Source organism: Ursus arctos, unplaced genomic scaffold, assembly GCF_023065955.2.
Source record: "Ursus arctos isolate Adak ecotype North America unplaced genomic scaffold, UrsArc2.0 scaffold_16, whole genome shotgun sequence".
In the NCBI taxonomy this organism is placed as follows: Eukaryota; Metazoa; Chordata; class Mammalia; order Carnivora; family Ursidae; genus Ursus; species Ursus arctos.
Window position 1 is genome coordinate 22651134 of NW_026622830.1, and position 24852 is coordinate 22675985.

A 24852-nucleotide genomic window follows, 5' to 3' on the forward strand; every position below is an offset into this window, starting at 1 on the left:
ACATGTAAAGCCTTTAGACTTGTGCCTGGCAAAGAATATATCCCTCAATAAATGTGAGCTATTAGCAAAGACATAAGCATCAGAATATATGATTAACATCATTGGCTGGCAATGCTAAAAGCCAGAGCCAAATACCCAAGTAGCCTCTTAACTTCTTGAGGGCCTATGTGATTTTTCGTTCTACAGTGTGTAGCTTAGTGTCTGACTCCCAGTAGACACTCAATACATGTATGTGAAAAGCTCAAAAATGAAAAATTATTTTTATTTTCTTGCAAGATTTTATTTTTAAGTAAGCTGTACATGCAACGTGGGGCTCTACCCCACAATCCCGAGATCAAAAGTCACACATCCCACTGACTGAGCCAGCCAGGTGCCCCAGAGAAAAATTACTTTAAAAAAATAAAGAAAATTTCGGGGCGCCTGAGTGGCTCAGTCATTAAGCGTCTGCCTTTGGCTCAGGGCCTGATCCCAGGGTCCTGGGATCGAGCCCTGCATCGGGCTCCTCTGCTGGGAGCCTGCTTCTCCCTCTCCCACTCCCCCTGTTGTGTTCCTTCTCTCACTCCAATAAATAAATAAAAAATCTTTAAAAAAAAATAATAATAAAGAAAGAATAAAAAAGAATAAAGAAAAAAAAGGATGGTACAAGAAGTGAAGAGGTAAGAACTAGGAACTCAGACTTGATCAGTGCAAATAATTCTAACAACGACAAAAGAAGAAAAAAAATTAAGAGGAGAGCTAAGGACATTATGCAACTCAGATTTTAAAATCCTTTGTACAAAAAGTGGAAGGAGACCGTGATCAACTTATATGGAAACAAAGCAGTGGAAATGTGCCAAAGAGTCAGGAAAGCAACAGACAGAAGGAGTTTTTCACCGTGTTCTGGGCAAGAAGAGAGAAGGCAAGGCCTACTGTTAGAGGCAGATGGTGCGCTCCTGACAGATGAAGGGAACAAGGCGGAGGGAGGCAGAACTAGCAGTTTCCGGTTCTAGCCACCAAACAGCATTGCTAGGAGACTGCAGCCTCTCACATGGGAGTCAATTCATCTGCATAACCCCAGAGGTAAAGTGGACAGGCAGGATTATACCATCCACAGAGTAGGAAATGGGTAACTGGAAGTTGTGTCCCAAAGTGGTAGGTCCAAAATTAGAACATGAATTCTTATCAGTATTCCATAGCCTGTTTGGTGAGATAAACTGTTTTGAGAACTAACAACCCCCATGGAAAGTCTAAATCTGTATTTTACAAACTCCCCTCTCTAAATAATAAAAATCCTAATCCTATGATTTCTTTGGGACCCCAGAATTTAGGAAGGAAAAGCTGGTTTGGATGATTTACAAATGAATTCTGATAAGGTATACATAAAACAGTTTTCTAACAAAATCAAGTTAAGTCTCAGATTCATCAGTGATTAATCTGTGATCCTGGTAGGGTGCCCAGCTGGCTCAGTTGGAAGAGCATGTGACTCTTGAGCTCAGGGTTGAGTTCGAGCCCCATGTTGGGTGTAAAGATTACTTAAAAATAAAATTAAAAAAAAAAAAATCTGTGACCTTGGGCAAGTCATTTTACTTCTGAGATTCAGTTCCAAGTGGGCTTGCTTTTGGAGATTAAACGAGATACCTCCTGTAAAGCAATTAGAGCAATCAGCATCATACCTGACACATAGAAAATTTCCGATAAATGTTAGCTACCATTGCTATTGTTGTTTAACGTAAGTACATGTGTAGTAGACAAAGTAAGAGAGAAACCAGGCTTCTGTATAAGCATCACAGACAAAATAAATCAAAGATACAGACCTATTAAAAATATCAAAGCATTAATCCAGAAAGACCCACTCACCGACTCTGGGTCACATTTGTATCTTCATACATGTCTACTGTCACATGGGTTTTGAAAAATACCTTAACCCTTTTCATCCCGGTTGTTTGTTTGTTTGTTTGTTGCAACCTAGCAGCAAATCCAGAAAATATGGACGAGCACTCAGAAAAATACCACTAGAGAAAGGGATCACCTGGGAGGCAGAGCCAGTGTTTGGAGTCAGATCAACAGGGCTTCGATTCCAGCTCCACCACACACTAGCTGTGAAATTTGGAACAAAGGACTTTTACCTCTGTGAGCCTTGGTTTCTTCCCTCATTTATAAAATTGAAACAATAAACAACATAGCTTGCTGAGAAGATTTAATGGAGAAGCTGCATATGGGGAGCCTGGCACAGTCAGTGCACATAATTGCTATCTAATTCTGCAATATTAAAAAAAAAAATCTCTCAGACTTAAGATGTAAGCAATCAGAACAACCCAGAAAAATGTTTTCCTACAATCATCTGGAACTTGGTCCACAAACACTTGATTACCTATTATATGCCAGGTGCAATTTTCAGGCACTAGAGATATATCAGCAAACAAAATTGATAGCCCACCCATGGCTGCCTTGCAAATGCACCCATCACATCCTTATCAAGTACATAGTAGATAACCCCAGCTGCAAAGGCTCTAAACCCATCCCAACCTCGGTGCCATCTCCACACTTCCCTAAGGTTGCTCCCAGCCAAGGACTGAGTGAGCAGGTATACTAAGATAAGACTCCTCCTAAGAGACAAGACTCTTTTGACAGTAACATTGGCTTAAGAAATCTCCATCTCCTTTACCAAAACTTTCTGAGAACTGTATTTCAATGGAAGACATCCTACCTTCCTTTTCTCTCCCCCCCAGGGGTAAGACTTGCAAGACAGTCTGAAGGCTCTCCCAGCCTCTTCCCCTCACTCCCCATTTCTCCCTATAGGGGGTTTCCAAATCAATCAACTGCATTGCTTCTCAGAGAACCCTAGTAGGACAGATAAACAAATAAAAAAATAATCAGGAGTACTTGGCTGGCTCACTCAGTGGAGCATGTGACTCTTGATCTTGGGTTGTGAGATTAAGCCCCACACTGGATGTGGAGATAAAAATAAAATCTTTGGTGGGGCGCCTGGGTGGCACAGCGGTTAAAGCGTCTGCCTTCGGCTCAGGGCGTGATCCCGGCATTATGGGATCGAGCCCCACGTCAGGCTCCTCGGCTATGAGCCTGCTTCTTCCTCTCCCACTCCCCCTGCTTGTGTTCCCTCTCTCACTGGCTGTCTCTCTCTCTGTCAAATAAATAAATAAAATCTTTAAAAAAAAAAAATAAATAAATAAATAAATAAATAAATAAAATCTTTGGGGGCCTGGGTAGCTCAGCCAGTTGGGTGTACGACTCTTGACTTTGGCTTGGTCATGATCTCAGAGTCCTGAAATCGAGCCCCGCAACAGGTTCCACAATGAGCCTGAGCCTGCTTAGGATTCTCTCTCCCCCTCTCCCTCTGCCCCTCCACCCCCAACTTGAGGCATGCATTCGTGTGCTTTCTCTCAAAAAATAAATTAATTAAATAAATTAACAAATAAAATCTTTAAAAATTTTTAAAAATCAAACCAAATAATTATAGACTGGCAAAGGTATAGCATAAGCAAATTCTTTAGGTGTTCTCCTTATCCTGTAAGTTGTGACGCTTATAAGAATCTATACATGTGTTAAAACTCATAGGCATGTATGCCAAAAAAGGGGGGAATTTTACTGTATATATATTTAAAAATAACTTAAAATGTAGAAAATTATACTGCAGGAGTATTAAAAAAGAACTCAGAGCAGCACCTGGGTAGCTCAGTCAGTTAAGCGTCCAACTCTTGGTTTCAGCTCAGGTAATGATCTCAGAGTCATGGAGCCTGCTTAAGATTTTCTCTCCCTCCTCCACTCTAAAATTAACTAATTAATTAAAAATTAAATTTTAGAAATAAAAGAAACAAAGATTTTCAAAATAAGAGGAAAGGCAAAAATAAAAATCAAAATATAAATTACAAAATATTAAATTTAAATTGGAAATACCAAAATGAACTCACAACTTTTCAAAAATTTTATTTCTTAGCTCTATCCACTGAAAAGGCCTAAAAGCAATAACATTCTAGCAGCAATAACCACACCCAAGGCCCAGAGCTTTATTTCTAAACACTACTTCCACCTAAAAGGAATTAGGCCTCCCTGGAGAAATGGACTCCAGGGTCTAGAGCATGACATGGGCAAAATAAATGTGGGCCTTCTAAGTAGTGCCAGAAAAAAAGAAAATATTCAAGGACTAACAGAACTGTGTCAAAAGAACAAAGAACCAGGTTTAAAGGGCCTCCCACTAGCTAAATTTGGGATAATTTTAGGACCAAAGAGAATAATGAATGTAACCGACTATAACACCATACTAAATAATCTGAGTTTTGGTGATCCTTTTTTTTAAGATTTTATTAAGATTATTTATTTTTAAGATTTATTTATTTGACAGAGAGAGAAAGCCCAAGTAGGCAGAGCGGCAAGCAGAGGGAGAGGGAGAAGCAGGCTCTCCACTGAGCAAGGAGCCAGACATGGGGTTCGATCCTAGGACCCTGGGATCATGACGTGAGCTGAAGGCAGACGCTTAACCGACTGAGCCACTCAGGCACCCCTGAGTTTTGGTGATCCTTAAAAGTGAAAAAAGAAAGGGATGCCTGGGTGGCTCAGTCGGTTAAAGCGTCTGCCTTCAGCTCAGGTCATGATCCCAGGGTGCTGGGATCAAGTCCTGAATCTGCTTCCCTGCTCAGTGGGGAGTCTGCCTCTCCCGCCGCCTGCCACTCCTCCTGCCTGTACTCTCTCTCTCTCTGACAAATAAATAAAATCTTAAAAAAGAAAAAAAGAGAAAAAAAAAGCTCTTCTTGCAAAAGAATGTCACTAATAAAACACAAAACATAAAGCCAATGATAGAGGCAGAAAATCACTATTCTTCCACTTTCAGTGTAATAATAAATTCAGGCAAGGATTATCAATGGATGCTGAAATCATCAGGTAAAGGGTGTGACTTAACAGGATACTGACATGCACCAAAGCATCCCCACAAATTATTTACTACTTTCACAGAGAAAAATATACCTTTAAAATGGTGAGAGATGACAGTCACTTCCTTACGGAAGAGATACATGGAACAGTGGACAACCTAAGCTTTGTGTGTCCCCTGATGTGATACAATATGAAACACACACCATTACCAATGAAACATTCTGAAAACAAATGTTAATTCTGATGTCTAGACCTAACTTTCAGTTTACAGGAAACATATGAGAATACAAGAAACAAGGGAAATTCACCATAAGAAAACAATGTGACCAACCCAGCATGCAGAATATTCTACAAAACAACTGTTCAGAACTCTTAAAAAAAATAAATAAATTGGGGCACCTGGGTGGCTCAGTTGGGTAAGTGTCTGCCTTCCACTCAGGCCATGATCCCAGAGTCCTAGGATGGAGCCCAGCATCTGGCTCCCTGCTCAGTGGGGAACCTGCTTCTCCCTCTGCCCCTCCCCCTGCTCATGCTTTCTCTCTCTCTCTCTTTCTCTCTAATAAATAAATAAAATCTTAAAAAAAAAAAAAAATGTAGGGACACCTGGCTGGCTCTCAGACAGAAGAACATATGGCTCTTGATCTCAGGGCACTGAGTTTGAGCCCCATGGTGGGTGTAGAGATTAATAAAAAAAATAATAAACTTAGAAAAATAAGATAAAATATAAAAGGAAAAGTAGATTCTCTGCCATTAAAAAAAATTTAATGGGCCAGTCTTGATTACTGATCTCAATTTTGAAAAATGACATTCTTGGAACAACAGGAAAATCTGAATACAGTTCGGATACTAAATATTATGGATACTAAATATAACGTTACCGCTAATTATGATTAATTACATTATAAAAAGTATATAAATCAAATTGGGTAAATATGTTAACTATTCATGAACAGAGGTGGAAGGTACAGTGTTTATTACACTGTTCTTTCAACTTTTCATTATGTTTGAAAATTTTCATAATAAAAAGCTTGAAGCTCATTTACTTTAGGATCCCCAAAATAAGAACAAATAATCCAAGGATTCAGAAGTTAAAAATCAAAAGGAAATAAGTGATGAAGAGTTAGACCCTAACCCCCACAACCACATCTTACCTCAGCGTACTAAAAACTCAGTATGCGGCTCCACTCTGAAGAAATACCCCTTATTGTAATGTAAATGATCACTTTCTCAGGGTGAAAAAACAACCACTAAAGATAATAAGATAATAAAACAAATCCTTCATTATTTTTTTTTAATCATCGCCTCTTTCTTTTTAAGTAATCTCTACACCACTGGTAATGGGGCTTCTGGCTGTCCTTAGATAGTGCCAGACTCTCATAAGCTGATCCTCGCCTGTGCTGCCACCAGAGTAGGTTGGCCCACTGCCTGCCCCATAGGCAACACCTAACAAACACACCTAAACAGTGTCCATACTGGACAGCAAGGCACGGGGTGGTGAGGAAGAGCCATGAGTGGGTGCTGGAGAAGAAGGAGCACTGCAGGCATCAGGGCAAGGAGGTCAGACCTGACACTTGGTACACCAGTCACAAGCACAAGCCCCACTTCTAAGCAGTTAGCTGTATCAGCTCAGGCTGCAAGTGGGAAACCTTTTATCAGCTGCCAAATAATGTTTAGAAAAGATTTCTAGTTCTAACAGCTTTTCTTCACTAATGAAAGTTCTGAACGTATCTTAATTTCTTCTAAAAGCAATATAAACCACTTTCTGTGGAACTGTGGGGAAAAAAAAATTGGAAGCAGGGGTGCCTGGGTGGCACAACTGGTTGAGCATCCTCCAATTCCTGGGTTTGGACTCAGGTCCTGATCTTAGGCTTGTGAGATCAAGCCCCAAGCTCTGTGTTCGGTGTGGAGTCTGCTTGCGATTCTCTCTCTCCCTCTCCCTTTGCCCTTCCCACTTTCTCTTTCTCTCTCTAAAAACTAAATCTTTAAAAACAAATTGGAAGTTGGGGCACCTGGGTGGCTCAGTCAGTTAAGATTCTACCTTGGGCTCAGGTCATGATGTCAGGGTCCTGGAATAAAGCCCTGCATCAGGCTCCTTACTCAGCGGGGAGCCTGCTTCTCCCTCTCCCTCTGCTGCTCCCCCTACTTGTGCTCTCTTGCTCTGTCAAATAAGTAAACAAAATCTTTTAAAAATAAATAAAATTTAAAAATAAAAAAAATTGGAAGCAAAAAGTTCTATACAAAGGTAGAATAACCATCTGAGATAGTTTATCCACTTAAGAGAACAGTTATCTATTACATTATACTATCATAAGAACTAAAAAAGTTAAAGAATATATAAAAATCTTATGTACACAAAGGTCATGCCTATTTTATTTATTTGAGAGTGAGAGCATGCACACGCACAGAGGGGCAAAGTGAGAGTAAGACAAGCAGACTCTGACCTGGATTCAATCCGGCAACCATAAGATCATGACCTGAGCCAAAATCAAGAGTCCGAAGCTTAACCAACTATGCTACCCAGGTGCCCCATGCCCATTTAAACAGAACTTTTTTCTTTTTTTAAGATTTTATTCATTTATTTAACAGAGAGAAAGACAGCCAGTGAGAGAGGGAACACAAGCAGGAGGAGTGGGAGAGGAAGAAACAGGCTCCCAGTGGAGCATGGAGCCCAATGTGGGGCTCGATCCCAGGACCCAGGGATCACGCCCTGAGCCAAAGGCAGATGCTTAATGACTGAGCCACCCAGGCGCCCCAAACAGAACTTTTCATGCAATCTCTACACTCAACATGGGGCTCGAACTCATAACCCAAGATCAAGAGTCGTATACTCCACCAACTGAGACAGGCAGGTGCCCCATGATCATGCCTATTTTATATATAAGCAATTACAAAAAAGACTACCTTGTTAGGTTGGTAGAATTACAAGTAACTTTTTCCTATGTTACTTACTATATATTATATAAACTAAATTGCTAACATACTTGAAAAAAATATGACATAAGCATAAATAAAATCAAGATAATTGACTCAAGAAAATGAAAATAGCAGAAAACTAACAATTAAAATATTTGAGGGGTACCTGGGTGGCTCAGTCAGTTAAGGGTCTGACTTTTGATTTCGACTCAGGTCATGATTTCAGGGTTGTGAGATCGAGCCCCACGTCAGGCTCCATGCGGAGCCTGCTTAAGATTCTCTCTCCCCCCCTCTCCCTCTGCTCCGCCCCACCTAAAAAAATAATAAAAACTTTTAAAAAGTAAAGTATTTGATTTAGAAGTCTAAAATTTATTTTTATAAAAAGGGGTATTGGCGGGATGCCTGGGTGGCTCAGTCGGTTGGGCATCTGCCTTTGGCTCAGGTCATGATCCCAGGGCCAGGGATCAAGCTTCATATCCAGCTCCTTGCTCAGGAGGGAACCTGCTTCTCCCTCTGCCTGCCACTCCCCCTGCTTGTGCTCTCTCTGACAAATAAATAAAATCTTAAAAAAAAAAAAGGGGGGGGGCGCCTGGGTGGCACAGCAGTTAAGCGTCTGCCTTTGGCTCAGGGCGTGATCCCGGCGTTATGGGATCGAGCCCCACATCAGGCTCCTCCGCTAGGAGCCTGCTTCTTCCTCTCCCACTCCTCCTGCTTGTGTTCCCTCTCTCGCTGGCTGTCTCTATCTCTGTCAAATAAATAAATAAAAAAAATCTTAAAAAAAAAAAAAGGGTGGAGGGGTTATTGGCAAGGTCTAGCAAAGCTTCAAGAAACTGTTCCAGATGGGGCACCTGGGTGGCTCAGTCAGTTAAGCATATGACTCTTGGTTTTGGCTCAGATCATGATCTCAGGGTCCTGGGATCAAGCCCCACATAGAGCTCTGCACTCAGCGCAGACTCTGCTTTCCCCTCTCCCTCCCCCTCTACTCCTCTACCCAGCCCCACACATGCTCTCTCTCTCTCAAATAAATAAATAAAATCTTAAAAAAAAAAAACGATTCCGGGGGGGGAAGAAAAAACTACCTCACTTCCTAAGACTTCTATAACAATAGACTGAAACTAGACAAGGATGGTGCAAGAAAAGATCAAAACCAAAAGTACTAGTGAACATGGATATCAAAATCCCAAATAAAATACTAGCAAACTGAATCCCACAATTTATTATATAAATGACCTAACAGGGTCTATCCAGGCATGCAGGCAAGAAATGTGCAACATTAGAAAATCTACTAATGTCATATACCATACTAACACAATGAAGAGACCAAAATGTATACGGTCAATTAATTAGATGTCCAGAAAGCATTAGATGAAACTCAACAGTCACTCAGGCCAGGGAAAAAAAACAAAACAGAAACAGAAACAACTTCCAGCGGACCAGGAATAAACAGGAAGAAACTACCTTAATCTGATTAAATAACCTACCATGATCTTAACATTAAACATTATACTTAATGATAAACCTTCACATGTGCTCCTGCTAATCAAACAATAAGACACAGAAGGCCACTATCACCACTACTACAATTTAACACCATGCCGGTGTGGTCCTGGTCAATGAAAATGTGTGAGAGAGAGAGAGAAAGAAAAAGCAGTAAAGAAGGAAGGAAGGAAAAGAAATGAGAGGCTTAAGGACTGGAAAGTAAGAGGCAATATACCTGTTTGCATATATATAATAATCTACACAGAAAATCCAAAAGAACTAGTACGACAAGTATGAAAATGCAGCAAGGTTTCTGGATACAAGTTTATACAGTTTATACAGCAATAAACTCTCACATACCCACGACTTACGACCACTTTTGCTTCCTCTATCCTCCCATCCTTTCCTCCCTTCATAATATCTTTGAAGAAAGTCCCAGACAACAAATAATTTTATTCATATATGTCAGTATGTAATCTCTAAAAAATGAGGACTTTTTAGGGATGCCTGGGTGGTTCAGTCAGTTAAGCATCTGCCTTCAGCTCAGGTCATGATCCCAGGGTCCTGGGATGAGTCCCGCATCAGGCTCTTTGCTCAGCGGGGAGCCTGCTTCTCCCTCTGCCTGCCACTCCCCCTGCTTGTGCTCACTTGCTCGCGTTCACTCGCTGACAAATAAATAAATAAAATCTTAAAAAAAAAAGAGGACTTTTTAAAAACATAACTATATCATTTCTATACCTAAAAGAGTTAACAATGATGCTTTAATATCATTAACCAATGTTCAAATTTTTAACAATCTCACAAATGTCATAAATCTTTGTTTAGCAGTTGCTTTTAAACTATGATCTCAGTAGGACGCCTGGGTGGCTCAGTCTGTTAAACTATGTTCTCAGTAAAGTTCACACACTGAATTTGGTCAACAATAACAAAACAGCATGACTAAATATCACCAATAACCAAAGAGAAAATGTAATATAAAAAGATCCAGGGATGCCTGGGTGGCTCAGTAGGCTGGGCATCTGACTCTTGGTTTCAGCTCAGGTCACAATCTCAGGGTGGTGGGACTGAGCCCCACATGAGGCCCCATGCTCAGCACGGAGTCGCCTTGAGATTCTCTGTCTCTGTCCTCCCCCCACTCACACACACACTCTCCTCCCTCCCTCCCTCCCTCCCTCTCTCTCAAATAAATAAATCATTTTAAAAATTTAAAAAACTTTAAAATAAAAATTCACATCAAAAGTAAAGGTCTAGGGGCGCCTGGGTGGCACAGCGGTTAAGCGCCTGCCTTCGGCTCAGGGCGTGATCCTGCCGTTGTGGGATCGAGCCCCACATCAGGCTCCTCCGCTATGAGCCTGCTTCTTCCTCTCCCACTCCCCCTGCTTGTGTTTCTTCTCTCGCTGGCTGTCTCTCTCTCTGTCAAATAAATAAATAAAATCTTAAAAAAAAAAAAAAAAAGTAAAGGTCTACACCTGAAACTAATGTAACACTGAATGTCAATTATACTTCAATTTTTAAAAAAATAAGAGTAAAGGTCTAAGAAAACAACAAGTAAAATTAAGCACAAAGGAGCAAAATCTGTCTTAACACCTATCAAGACTTACTTTAAAGCAATATGAATTAGATAATGTGTTGCTATTAGCACCAGAGTAAATATAAATTAATAGAACAGAATAAAGAGCTAAGAAGAGACCCATGTTATGGGACTTGGTATACAGACATGGTACTGCAGATCAGTGGGGAAAGAATGGACTGTCCTATAAACAATGTTGGGGCAACTGATTATTTAAACGGTGAATAAAAAAAATTAGACCAAGTTCATCCCATACACAAGATCAATTCTAGGTAAATAAAGATCAAAATATGAAAAGCAAAACTTTAAAACTTTTAGAAGAATTTTGGAGAGTATTATGTGCCACGAAAGATACCAGAAACAAGCTGAAAAGACAAGCTTACAGACTGGAAGATTTCTGCAACACAAACCGACAAACAATTGGAATCTGTAACATATTAGTAAAACACTAATAAATCACTAAGAAAAGACAACCAAATAGGAAAATAGTCAAAAGCAAGTCACACAACACACAGAAAACGCTCAACCTCACTAGAAGTACAGGCAACATAGAATAAAACAAAGTTTCATAACCAACAGATTGGCAAAACCAGAAAATCTGTAAAAAGCAAGGATTGATAAGGATGTGGAAAAACAGGAAGTTTTATGCACTGCTGTAGGGGTGTTATTTAGTACAAGCATTTTGGAGATAAACTTGGCAACTTCCAGTAAAACTGAAAATGTGTATATCATATTACTCAACAAATTCACTGGAGTAGGGCTTATCAAACAGCAGTTCATGACCCATTAGATTATAAAATCAAATTAATGATTCTAGACCAGCATTTGTGCATATGTTCAGGAAACATACATACAACCTAGAGGGAAAACATCAGAATATAATGCATGTCCTAAGGTTAAGAACTGTTTCTAAAAATTTTTGCTTCAGTTAAATTTATATGTGTATATGGATGGGTACTACACTGGATTTAAAATATCTTACTATAAGTTGCCATAAAAAAGGTTTGAAAGCCACTGCCCAAGAAGTATTCTAGCAAATGGACACACAATAAAGTCATTTACAGAGATGTTTACAACAACACTGTGTTGGGTTTGTTTGTTTTTTTTTAAGATTTTGTTTATTTATTTGACATGACAGAGACAGCCAGCGAGAGAGGGAACACAAGCAGGGGGAGTGGGAGAAGAAGAAGCAGGCTCCCAGCGGAGGAGCCTGACGTGGGGCTCAATCCCAGAACACTGGGATCACACCCTGAGCCGGGCAGATGCTTAACGACTGCACCACCCAGGCGCCCCATTAATTTATTTATTCTTTTTAGTAATCTTTACACTAACATGGGGCTCTTACTCATGACCCTAAGATCAAGAGTGGCACACTCTTCCGAGCTAACCATAGCAACATCATGTTTAAAGTGGAAAAATTGGAGGGGCGCCTGGCTGGCTCAGTAGGTACAGCATGTGACTCTTGACCTTCGGGTTATTAGTTCAAGCCCCACATTGGGCCTAGAGCTTACTTTAAAATAAATAAAGTGAAAAATTGGAATCTAAATGTCTACCAGTAGGAGACTAGATAAACAAAATACGATATATTCTTTTTTTTTAATATGGTATATTCATAAACAGAACTGTACACAGAAGTTAGGATGAGTATCTTATATATCACTATGAGTAAATTATACAAACATAAGCTAAAGAAAAGAAACAAACAATATAATATCACTTATATTCGCATTTAAAGTACCTAAAGTGATTCTAACTATTATTTATGAAACATATATATATATATATATAGTAAAAATGTAAAAACATGGACAGAAAGGATACAACCAACTTCAGGATGCTGGTTGCCTCTATGGAACACAGAAGGGGAACTGAATCGGTAACGTATAAAAGATACTTGTATTAAATCAGAAATGTTTTATACCCTTAATTTTTTAAACATAAATAAAACAAAAATGTTTTATTTATTCTGAGTAACATTTATTAATTTATTAATAAATTTTATTATTAAATTTTACACACTAATTTGTTTTACTAATATTTATTAATATTTTTTAATTCTGAGTGATAAGTATACAGATTATTTTATGGCTAGCTGTACTTTTTTACTTTTTCTATATTTTAATTTTTTCCACATTAAAAAAGAATTCCCTCCCTTGATTAAGCTGCCTTAAAAAGAGCTGAGGGAAAACAAAAAAGGTAAATAATTACAGATAATACAAACAGCCTAAAACAACTAGGTGTTCAAAATGTCCATAATTCATATATCAAATCTTCTAGCCCCAAAAGGCAGCAGAGACATTTTCTGCCCCTGCCAAGATTTCCCTGCTTCTCTTTTTCTCTCTTTTCTCTTCCTACACCCCAGGAACTGGTCAGTCTATTTTGAGAAAACTCCCCAAAAGGGCTACACTCTTCCTTATGAAAACTCAGAAAGGCTTGAGTTCTGAAACCCCCACCTTTATCTTAAGCATTAACAAATGACCAAATTCTAGGATGTTCTCAACAACAACCATCATTTTACAGTTGGTAAGGAAGGCCTTTCTCCACATATTCCATTATTTGATTCTCAGAAAAACTCTGAGGTTGATATTACTACTACCCACACATTTACAGATGAAGCTGATGCTCAAAGTGGTAATTACCACCCAGAGGTCACAAGTCAATGACAAGTCAGGACTACAACCCCTCAGCCTCTAAATTTAATCACCCCTACTGAGTGATGACTAAATTTCAACCATAACATACACCCAGAAAACAGGAGGGGTTGTTCACAACACACAAACTATTCCAATCTAATCCCTTTCCTTCATTCTTCCATCCCTGATCTTTCCTCTCCTCTTCCAGACAGGCAGGCAAGAACAAGAGAGCTGCCACTTTTAACTGTTCCCTGCCTTGTAGCCATCCATGCTTCTTTTTCCCATCAGTCCTTTCCCCAAACAGGCAGAAAGGAGAAACAAGTATTAACAAGTAGTCACTGGATGGTCTCCATGACAGAGGGATCCCAGCACCAAAAAGAAAGGACATTTCCACAGCTCTAGGCTTAAGTCTCCTTCTACCTTCCAAGAGTCAGGGAGCAGGAAAACACTAGAGAAAAGCCCAGGCTACCCCTTTTTATCAATGCTAGCAAAAATCCTTTACTGAGGAATTTAATTAACAGAAAAATGTAAAAGTACCAGTTTTTTAATCGGTCCCGGGCTTCCAACTGGGCTCCCACTTCAAAGCTGATTCCTCGTCTGTTAGGTGGATGCTTTGTCATTTTCAGTCATCAGCGGGGCTGCCTTTATTCTCCTGAAAAAGCCAATTAAATATTTATGAAACTTAGGCAAAGTCTGCCCAGAGTGTAGCATCGCTCACTACACATAAAAGACAAACAGGCATTATTCAAAACAAAAAGCTCCAGGAAACTGCCAGTGGCTTCTTTAAGCCTGCTCTCATCCTAACACAGGTGTGCCCTCCACTGGCTCCTTCTCTATTATGCAGCAATCTGTACTTCCAGAAGCCATGAGGAGAACCCACACTCAACCATGCTGACCAAGGACTCACTTATAAGGGGCACCCCTCAGAACTCCAAAAAAACTATTGTTCTCCACATTAAATACAATCATTTGCTAATGCGTTGTCAACAAGTATCTGCTGAGAGACTAGGAAAACGGTAAAGACCAAAAGAGACACAGTTCCTGTCCTCATGAAGCCTCTAGTCCACTGGGGGGAGACAAAAATGTAGCCAGTAAACAGATGAATAACTACAAGCTGCAACTCCTACGAATTTTAAGTAATACAAAAGAAGTAAACAAAAGCTGAGACTCTGATTTCTGGCCCTACTTGGAAGGCCAGACAAGGAAGAACTATACTTTTTTGTTCTATTTATATTTTCTGCCTCTTCTTGAGTTCATTCTGACAACTTATATTTTCCTAAGTAATTCATCAAATCTTTGGATACTGGGATGCTGGTGAATAAAATTTATCTTTAGGGGCCAGACATGGTTCTGATGGAAATGTAGCCACTCTGAGCTGTTGGGGCACTTAAGCAGGAGATGCTCACACAGCAGGTTACCTCAAACTGCATTTTCCTGCACTAAACTTTGGGTCTCAAAAGTTTATACTGCCCAAGCAACACCACAGCACTGCCAAGTCAACATCTGCCTCATACCAGAAACACAATCTTTGTAGTGGACTGAATGTGGAAAAATCACACAAGTGGATCCTCATATCTGATGTGTAATGCCATCACATCTTAGGAAGAATTTGTTTGCAGTACATTACATGAAAAGGCAGGATCCCAAAATACACCACTTTGAGCCCACATTAAAACTCATGTATGTTTGGGACACCTGAGTGGCGCAGTCAATTAAATGTCCAATTCTTGGTTTCAGCTCAGGTCATGATCACAGAGTCCTGGGATCAAGCCCCATGTTGGGCTCCCCCTCCCTTTACTCCCGCCCCTCCCCCACCTGCACACACTCTCTCTCTCTCTAAAATAAATTAATCTTTAAAACTCATGTGTGTTTAGGGGTGTCTGGGTGGCTCAGTCAGTGAAGCACCAGACTCTTGACTTCTGCCGAAGTCATGTTCTCAGGGTCAAGAGATCAAGCCCCACATCAGGCTCTGCACTGGGTATGCAGCCTGCTTAAGATTCTCTCTCTCCCTCGCCCTCTGTCCCTCCCCCTGCTTGTGCGCTCTTTCTCTCTCTCTCAAATAAATAACTGAAGTCTTAAAAAAAAAAAAAAAAAAAAAAAAGCTGGTAGAAAAATACAGGTTGTAGGTGATTGTTCTTCTCCTTTTATTTATTAATTTTTTGAAGTAATCTCTATACCCAACATGGGACTTGAACTCACAACCCTGAGATCAAGAGTCACGTACTCTACCAACTGAGCCAGCCAGGTGCACCTGTTCTTTTCCGTTTAAACAGTTTCATAGGGACACCTGGGTGGTTCAGCTGGCTAAGCGTCTGCTTTTGGCTTAAGTCATGATCCCAGGGTCCTTAGCTCCAGCCCTGCATTGGGCTCCCTGCTCAGCGGGGAGTCTGCTTTTCCCTCTGCCTGCCGCTACCCCTGCTTGGGCTCTCGCTCTATCTCTCAAATAAATAAAATCTTTGAAAAAAATAAAGTTTAGTAAATTAAAAGATTTTCACAATGGAAATTTTCCATAAGAAAAACAAAAACATGTAATTTGAAGGATGAGCTATCCATTAAACAACCAATTCGCAAGGGCTGATACCAGGTAACACACAAAGCAAGTGAAATGAAGGCAGGAAATGGTTGACAGTTGTATTAAGGAAGCTGAAACATTCTAATAAACTGAAAAGTTACTATGTTAAGAAGGAGTGTTTCCAGTATAAGAACCCTAGGAAAGGGAGAGCCAGAGGTCTGAATGGCTTTACCTACCACTCTCCCGGAAAATGAGACATTAAATCTTATAAGTAAATCCAATCGGTATAATTTTTCATTTTGGGGGCACTTGAGTGGCTCAGTCGTTTAAGTGTCTGCCTTCGTTCAAGTCATGGTCCCAGCCCTGCATGGGCGGGCTCCCTGCTTAGCGGGGAGCGTGCTTCTCCCTCTCCAGCTCCCCCTTGCTTGTGTTCCCCCCTCCCTCTGACAAATAAATAAATAAATAAATAATCTAACCCCCCAAAAAAAGTTTTCATTTTGGCTTGATTGACAAATACCACCTCAAATTATCTATCCTTTTATCTCTGACTTCATGCATAAGTAACATACAGATTAATAATCTGGCCTCCCAGGGGCGCCTGGGTGGATCAGTCGTTAAGCATCTGCCTTCGGCTCAGGGCCTGATCCCGGCAATCTGGGATCGAGCCCCACATCAGGCTCCTCCGCTGGAAGCCTGCTTCTTCCTCTCACTCCCCCTGCTTGTGTTCCCTCTCTCGCTGGCTGTCTCCATCTCTGTCAAATACATACATACATACATACATACATAAAAAATAGTTTGGCCTCCCAGATTATATGCAAAAGTAATGCCAGGGCTGCCTGGCTGGCGCTGTCGGGAGAGCATGCAACTTTTGATCTCAGGACTGTAAATTAGAGCCCCACGTTGGGTGTAGAGATTACTTTAAAAAAAAAAGAAAGAAAAGAAAAAAAAGAAGCAATGCCCAACAAGAAGGCAAGAGTGGCACTGAACACTCACTGAGCTCCTCCTATTTGTCAGCAGAGGGACAGCTCCCTTTTATAGATGCTATGTATATAATGTAATGGGATTAAATGCTTGACCTCAATCCCCAAATCCACCCCATACTAGCTGAATGAATTTAGGTAAATTACTTAACCCCTCTGAATTTGTTTCCTCTCCTTAAAAAGGGTTATCGGTGATAACAGTACCTGTGTCTCCAGGCAGTGGGTGTGAGGATTAAATAAAATAATCCATTTAAGGGGCACAGGACGGGTACAAAGTAAGGACTATAAAGGAGTTATTAACTATTAATAATTCTATTATCACAAATGAAGAAATTATGCTTAAAGTAATTTGGTTAAGGTTCAGGTGCTAAGTGACAAGCCCCAGAACAAAAGCTCAGGTCTGCTTGATTTCTGAAGTAATTCTTTCACCACACAAATTCTCCCCAGGTACCCTAGGAGGCCTTCCATTAAAATACAGGAGTGTGGAAGGAAGGCAGTAAATGAATGAAGATGAGCAAATTATTCCCAGGGGCTCAAAGGGAAAAAAAAAAAAGGGCAGGGGGGAGAAAGAAAGAAACAATTCCTCTTGAGGCTGAATTGTCAGAAGGTCTTCCTTACCATGAACCAAAACCTGTTCCATTCTAACTCTGACCCACCCGTTTGAAGTTTCACTCTCTGGTATTGAGAGGGAGCAGAAGGCTAGCTGAAGACAAAGCATAAGCTGACACCCTGCAACCTCTCCCCTTACCCCCACTCCTGGGTAGGGTAAATGTGACATTCTTCCAGGAAGCTCTCAACATAATGTTAATGCTTTACTAGAAGGAAAAACAACCATAGCTTGAAAATAGCAAGGCCTCCAGTATCCTGAGAGTCTTCTTTAGCATATGAAAATCATTTTGGACACCTCCCTTTTTCCTTTTTCCCCCAACTCCCAAGTATATAATCAGCCACGCCTCACAACCCCCCTGCAGCAGCTCTTTCTATCCATGGGTCCCATCCCAGTTCTTTAATCAAACCACCATTTTGCACCAAGAACGTCTCAAGAATCTTTCTTGGCCGTTGGCTCCAGACCTCACCCCACCAAACCTCACCTACATTCCTAAACTACATCAGTACCACAAAGAATAAGATGAAGGATTAATCTGACTTTTGTGTCCCATCCCCAATCATCCCTCCACTCCTCTGGGGTGGCAGTGTTTGTTTTTAGATTTCACATTAAATCAGTAAGGCATTGTGCTGGAAATTAGGAATAAGAAATCCAATTCAGTCCCTGCTCCAGTCCACCCAAAAAGACAAACACAAACACTGGAAAGAGATGAACAAACTCCAACAAGGGGCAAGGGGAATGACACCTGAGAAATCATCTAAAAGTCTCAATTTAATTTTGTTGTTATTGTTTTTAAATAAGCTCTACGCCCAACATGGGGCTTGCACTCACAGCCCTCTGAGATCATCTATGGACTTAGGCAGCCAGGCACCACAAAAGCCTCAATTTAATTTGACAACAACACTAACAAATAAAAAAGAGTTCAAGACAGAAGCAGAAATTTAAAAAAAAAAAAAAAAGTTACCTAAGAAGTTCCTTTTTTTAACTTCTCACATTTAGTTTTAAACACAGATTGTTCTCAAGATACAAAAAGGGGAAGATTCCATAGCTTTTAACTTATCCATTCTTCAGGGCCTTAGCTTATTCTTCCAAAAATCTCCAGCTTCCAGAATTAAAAGTTAAAGGGAATACATTCAATAAGAACATGGAGGAAAATTAAGAGAAAAAAATCTTATGCAATCTGTATTTATACAGGATTCCATTTTAAAGACCTTGACAGAACTTTAAATTACTCCTTCACATTTCCTACAATGGGAACCCACTGCCACAAAGAAGACATAAAGCCTTATTTCCTTAAATACAGTATTCATAGTCGAGGCTCCTGTTATCAATAATAATAAAAGCTTTAAGTATATGCTGTGTAATAATGTTTAAAAGGCACTTTCAGAAATGGGGGGAACAGCTACAATGCATATGACAAGGAGCTAACTTCCTATATTAACAAAGAGTGCACACAAACCAAGAACAAAAAAGTCAACTTACTTAAAAGCAGGCAATGTATAAGAACTGGCAGACTACTGGGGAGTGGGGAGATAATACAAAGGTCTAATAGCATGTTATATTCTATCTATGTAAACTGACCCTAAATTAAAGGAAATATAAATCAAAATAACAATTTTTCAGTTCTAAGGCAAAAAAATCTAAAGGTAGGATAACCAGTGTTTGCAGGGATGAGGAGAAAAAAGCATCCTTATGCACTGTTGATAGAAGCATAAATTGGAAAAGCTTTTCCAGAGGCAACTTGGCACTATCTACAAAAATACACATGCAGCGCCTGGCTGGCTTAGTCAGAAGAGCAGGCGACTCTTGGGGCGCCTGGGTGGCACAGCGGTTAAGCGTCTGCCTTCGGCTCAGGGCGTGATCCCGGCGTTATGGGATCGAGCCCCACATCAGGCTCTTCTGCTATGAGCCTGCTTCTTTCTCTCCCACTCCCCCTGCTTGTGTCCCCTCTCTCGCTGGCTGTCTCTATCTCTGTCGAATAAATAAATAAAATCTTTAAAAAAAAAAAAAAAGAAGAGCATGCGACTCTTGATCTCAGGGTCATGAGTTCAATCCCCATGTTGGGAGTAGAGATTACTTAAATTAAAAATACACATATCTGCAACCCAGCAGTCCCACTGCCAGTAACCTACCCTAAAGTCTGCCAAACTACCTGTAACATGATCAATATAGCTCTGCAATTTCTGCAGCTAGTATGTCCATCAAAAGAGGCCTTGGTAAATGAATTACGGCTCATCTATACAATAGAATGTTGTACAGCCATTAAAAGGAATAATGGCAATCAGCAGATGCTGATACGGAGCCATCTGTAAGACATATTGTCAAGTAAAAAGGGCACAGTATAGAGGCATGTGCATGGTATTATCCTTTCAATGTAAACAAACATAAATACAGACACATCTATTATAGCATACCCATAAAATTATTTCTTAAAAGGAACTAAGAAACTGTTTTTTGGGTTTGTTTTTTTTTTAAGATTTTAATTATTTATTTGAGAGAGAGTGTGTGAGAGGGGTGAGGGGCAGAGGAAGAAGCAGACCCCTGGCTGAGCAGGGAGCCTGATGCAGGGTTGATCCTGGAACTCCAGGATCATGACCTGAGCCAAAGGCAGACCATTAACCGACTGAGCCACCCTGGCGTCCAAGAACTAAGAAACTGTTTCAGTAGTTCCCTTAATGAGAGGAATGGAGCATGGAAATGTAATTTTTCATTTTTTATCTTACTATATTGTTAGAATTTTCTAACCTTGAGAATGTACTTTTTTTGTTGTTGGCAGGGATGTATCTAGTTGATAATATTTTAATTTTGGATTACTTCTTTGTATTTTTAAAAAAATATTATTTAAACAGAGGAAAGTCCTTTCATTTTTATACCGTCTTACCAGACCTTCATAACTGCCAAGTGATCTAGTTATAACTATATGTGACATTCCCATGGCACAGAAAGAAAACTGAGGTGCAGAGGAGCTAGCAGCTTCAGAGGTCCTCCAAACCAGGAGATATCCCGGGATGCCTGGGTCGCTCAGTCAGTTAACCGTTTACCTTCAGCTCAGGTCATGATCCCAGGGTTGTGGGACTGAGTCCTACATTGGGCTCCTTGCTCAACAGGGAGTCTGCTTCTCCCTCTGCCTGCCGCTCCCCCTGCTTGGGCTCTCGCTCTCTCTGACAAATAAATAAATAAATAATCTTGAAAAAACAAAAAAACAAAAAACAGGAGCCATCCCTCTTATAACATGTAACAGGATTTTCCCAGAGATACACAAACCACTTCTCAAAGGCCCTTCTTCTCTCCCCTACCAAAGCTGTTACTATGTTTATTATATTCATGCCTTTAGATATAAACATAATTTGAATACAGACAGGAAGATTAAGTAATTGGATGCTTTTCATATGTTGTGTCAGAATTATCACACCATTATATAACAAGCAGAAATATTTAACTTTTCAGAAAGAACAAAACCTAAGACTGGCCCAGCTGTGGGGAAACTGAACATTTCAACCACTGCCTAATGCCCTGACCATGGCCATCCTTTTATTACCTCAATCTGCAAGCAACGAACAAGCTATAAAACTGCTTATACACTTGGACTCAGTAACTTCAATGTGAAGAATACAGTTCAGGATAAAAATAAATCATTTTGTAAAAACGAGAAAAAAAATAGCTCTTTAGATAAAACTCTGGGGAAACTAGATATAGTTCACATGTTTAAATACAAGAGAATACTGGGGCACCTAGGTGGCTCAGCTGGTTAAGCATCTGACTCTTTTTTTTGGCTCAGGTCATGATCTCAGGGTCCTGAGATCAAGCCTGCTTGGGGTATTCTCTCTCCCTCTCCCATCTCCCTGCCACTTCTGTTCTCTCTCAAACAAAACACAAACAAAAAAAAAAAAAAAAAAAGAGAGAGAGAGAATATTTAAATAAAACCTAATGTAGTAGGATTATACTCTAAGATCCATTAGGGAAAGGAATGACTGACACTCAACAGATGCATAATAAATGAAGTAAAACACAAAATGACAAGGATGTGAACTAACTTTACAAAAGAACAGACAGAAAATATCCTTAGGCAGACTAACAAGACCTACATAAAAAACATTTATAATGATAATAACAATAGCTAACTGTACACATATTAAGTCATGTAATCCTTATAGCAACTACAGAAGTAGCTACCATTATTAATCCTTACTGCAAAAATGAGAAAGAGGAACAAAGGAAAGTTAGGGACATCCTAGGACACCCATATAGTAAGAGGCTGTGCCAAGATTTGAACCATAGGCCCTATGGCTCCAGATTCTCAACCACTACCACATATTTGTTTATGAGCTACATTTTTGAGTTCTCTTTCTTAACTCATCAAATGAGGATTAATAATGGCCCCTATCTTGGATGCTATAAGGATTAGGTGAGAAAAGATGTGAAAAGTCCCTATTTGTAGGGACACAAAGTAGGTACTCAAAAAATGGCAGAATTTTCCGAATTCATAATACATTTACAGTTAATGTTATACTGACAAGGACTCTGGGTTTCATTCTGGGAGAGGTGGAAGAGTACTGTAGCCATGGTAACTGGAGGTCCTGCCCTCAGCAACCCCATTGTGCTCAAGAAGGAACTGAAGGCTCAAAGTAATAAAGAATTAAAGTGATAGATGGGTATGGAACAAGACTTTTCAACAAGTCAGCTGAGACAGAATCAGGGGGAAATAAACCCAGGGACACTCAAGGGAAGAATGTCAATCACCAGAAACTACAGAACAAGCTTTGTGATAACCTAATAGTGCTTGCATTCAACCTCCATTTAAAGCTGATGGTGCCTCTGAAACTTAATGCAACACCTTTTCAATGGAGGGACACTTCAAGCAAAACACCACCTTAAATCTTTATGCCTCCTTCATTCAATAAATATTTATTTTTTTAAAACATTTTATTTATTTGAGCAGGGTGGGGCTGGGGGGAGGAGCAGAGGGAGAGGGGACAAGCAGACTCCACGCTGAGTGCAGAGCCTGACACAGGGCTCCATCCCACCACCCTGAGACCGCAACCTGACCCAACCGACTGAATCACCCCGGCGCCCCTCAATAAGTATTTATTGAATGCCTATGAGCCAGGTGCTGCAGAGAGATACTAGGAGGACAAGACTACCCCATCCCTGTTCTCTAGTGGGGAAGGGAGACAATAAACAAGATACACACAAAGAAGATAATCTCTGGCAGGATAAGCACCCTGGGGAAAACATGAACAAAACAATGTGAACCAGTGACAGAGGAGGACCACTTTAGATAAGGCTGTTACTAAGGACTCTGAAGAGCTGAGATCTGACAGAGATCTAAATGACCAGAAGACAACCATGTAAGATCTAGGGGAAAAAATCTAGGCAAAGAGAAAGTCCTACAGGCAAGGTGCCTCAGGTGGGAATGAGGTCCCCTCCCCCTCACAGCCCAGTGCCTAGGAGGTGGAGACTAGCCTGCAGCCCACAGTGTTGTCCCATAAATGCATAAACAGTATCAGCAGGTCCAGTGACACCTTGATCTCACAGGAAGAAGTTTCCAAGGGGACTCTCTGCCAGAGTATTGTCTTGGAGGAAGGTCAGGAATGCTTAGGGATGGGAGCACAGAGAGATTTTAGACTCAGATTCTCACCAATCCTGGCTCCACTAATTGTTGGCGGAGTTAAGATGAGAAAAATCACTGAGCCTCTCTCTGTTTGCCCACCTATAAAATGGGATTAATAACCCCTACCTCCTCGGGTTGATGTGAGGAATAAGTGAGCTAATGGATGTCCAATACTTAGCACAGTAAACACTAAATATTCAGTATTGAAGATAAAATAGTTGTGTAACAGTAGTAGCAGCAAAAAGGACACAAAGGATTATAAGGCACAAAGGATTATAGTCTAGTCAATATTATCATGAAATATCAACAAATAGTACCCAATATACTAAAGAACGTAAGAAGCATGTCTGTAGTCCTAGGGAGATGACAAACTGGTTGAAGTCGGGGCAAGGGCCCCTCCACCCTCAAGGACACAGAAGGAAGACTGGATCTAAAGCCAAGACCGGTTCCATTCCTCAGGCCCCTCCCCAGGTCACACTGTAACAACTGAATTAACCTCTTTTATTCGAGGAGGTTAGGAAGTAAGCAAAGGAGAGGGGGTGAAATTAGGAAAGAAGGAAGGAAAGAAAGAAATAGGCCAAAAATTCCCTTACCCTCTTTACAGATACTTGAAATGCTTTCTCCAAGAGCCAAGCTTTTCCTTCCACAATTAAAATTCAGACAGAGAGCAAACACAGGTTGAGTTTACTTATTCCAAAACACTGAGAATGAGTTGGTCAAATCAGTGATCTGCCCAAAGCAGTGGAAAGGGCCTATTGTACAGGCTGGGCTCCAGAATATATTTGCTCAATAACCTTTGCCACCTTCCTCACCTTCACTGAGCTAATCATCCTACCCTCACAAGTACCTTTTCTCCTCATCAGAGTTGAAGGCCCAAGACTGGTCAATGTGCCAAGCTAGAAACATGGACATCACCCTTGCCTCCCGCTCACACTCCCCACTTTGTAATACCTACTTCTAGGCCTCTCTCACCTCAGGCCCCCATCAGATCTAATCCAGTAACTATAAGGGCTTTCAGCAGAGCTCAAAACCCCTAGCCACACCCTCCCAGATCAAATCAACACTGTCTCATAAACTCACCTCTTCTGCCTGTTTTAATACAGATACTATTCTAAGTGCTTTCTATAACCATCATCTCATTTAGTGTCTACCTTAGAGATTTGTAGTGATGATGATGATGATGATTCTCACTTTTTTTTTAAGATTTTATTTGTCAGAAAGAGAAGAGAGAGCGAGCACACAAGCAGGACGAGGGGAAGGCAGAGGAAGAAGTAGGCTCCCCACTCTAAAATAAATTTCTGGGGGCGCCTGGGTGGCTCAGTCATTAGTGGCTGCCTTCAGCTCAGTTCATGATCTCAGGGTCCTGGGATCGAGCCCCACATCAGGCTCCCTGCTCAACAGGAGGCCTGCTCCTACCTCTCCATCTGCCGGCTGCTTCCCCTGCTTGTGCTCTCTCTCTGTCAAATAAATAAAATCTTAAAAAAAATAAAATAAAATCAATCAATCAACCAGTTCGGGTTATGTCAATTATATCTCAATTTAAAAAAAAAAACCAGCTCAGTAGTTCCCCTATGGAACCAAGTTCAAGCTACTCAGTGTGGCATTAAGGATGAGTGAGTTAGCCATTGTGACCAAACCAACCTAGGAGTCTCTAAAGGTGGGCCCTTAAAAATAGGACAGT

At 40.5% G+C, this 24852-nt stretch overlaps 1 protein-coding gene across 1 annotated transcript in view; it reads right to left on the reverse strand.

The window, feature by feature from the left end:
• The window catches only part of PHF20 (PHD finger protein 20), a 144212-nt gene that overhangs the window by 110409 nt on the left and 8951 nt on the right, over positions 1 to 24852 (reverse strand). Inside the window, exon 2 of the mRNA XM_026503408.4 lies at positions 13999 to 14113. Within this exon, the coding sequence (XP_026359193.1) occupies positions 13999 to 14081 (83 nt within the window). The 5' untranslated portion in view covers positions 14082 to 14113. The remainder of the gene's footprint in view (positions 1 to 13998; positions 14114 to 24852) is intronic.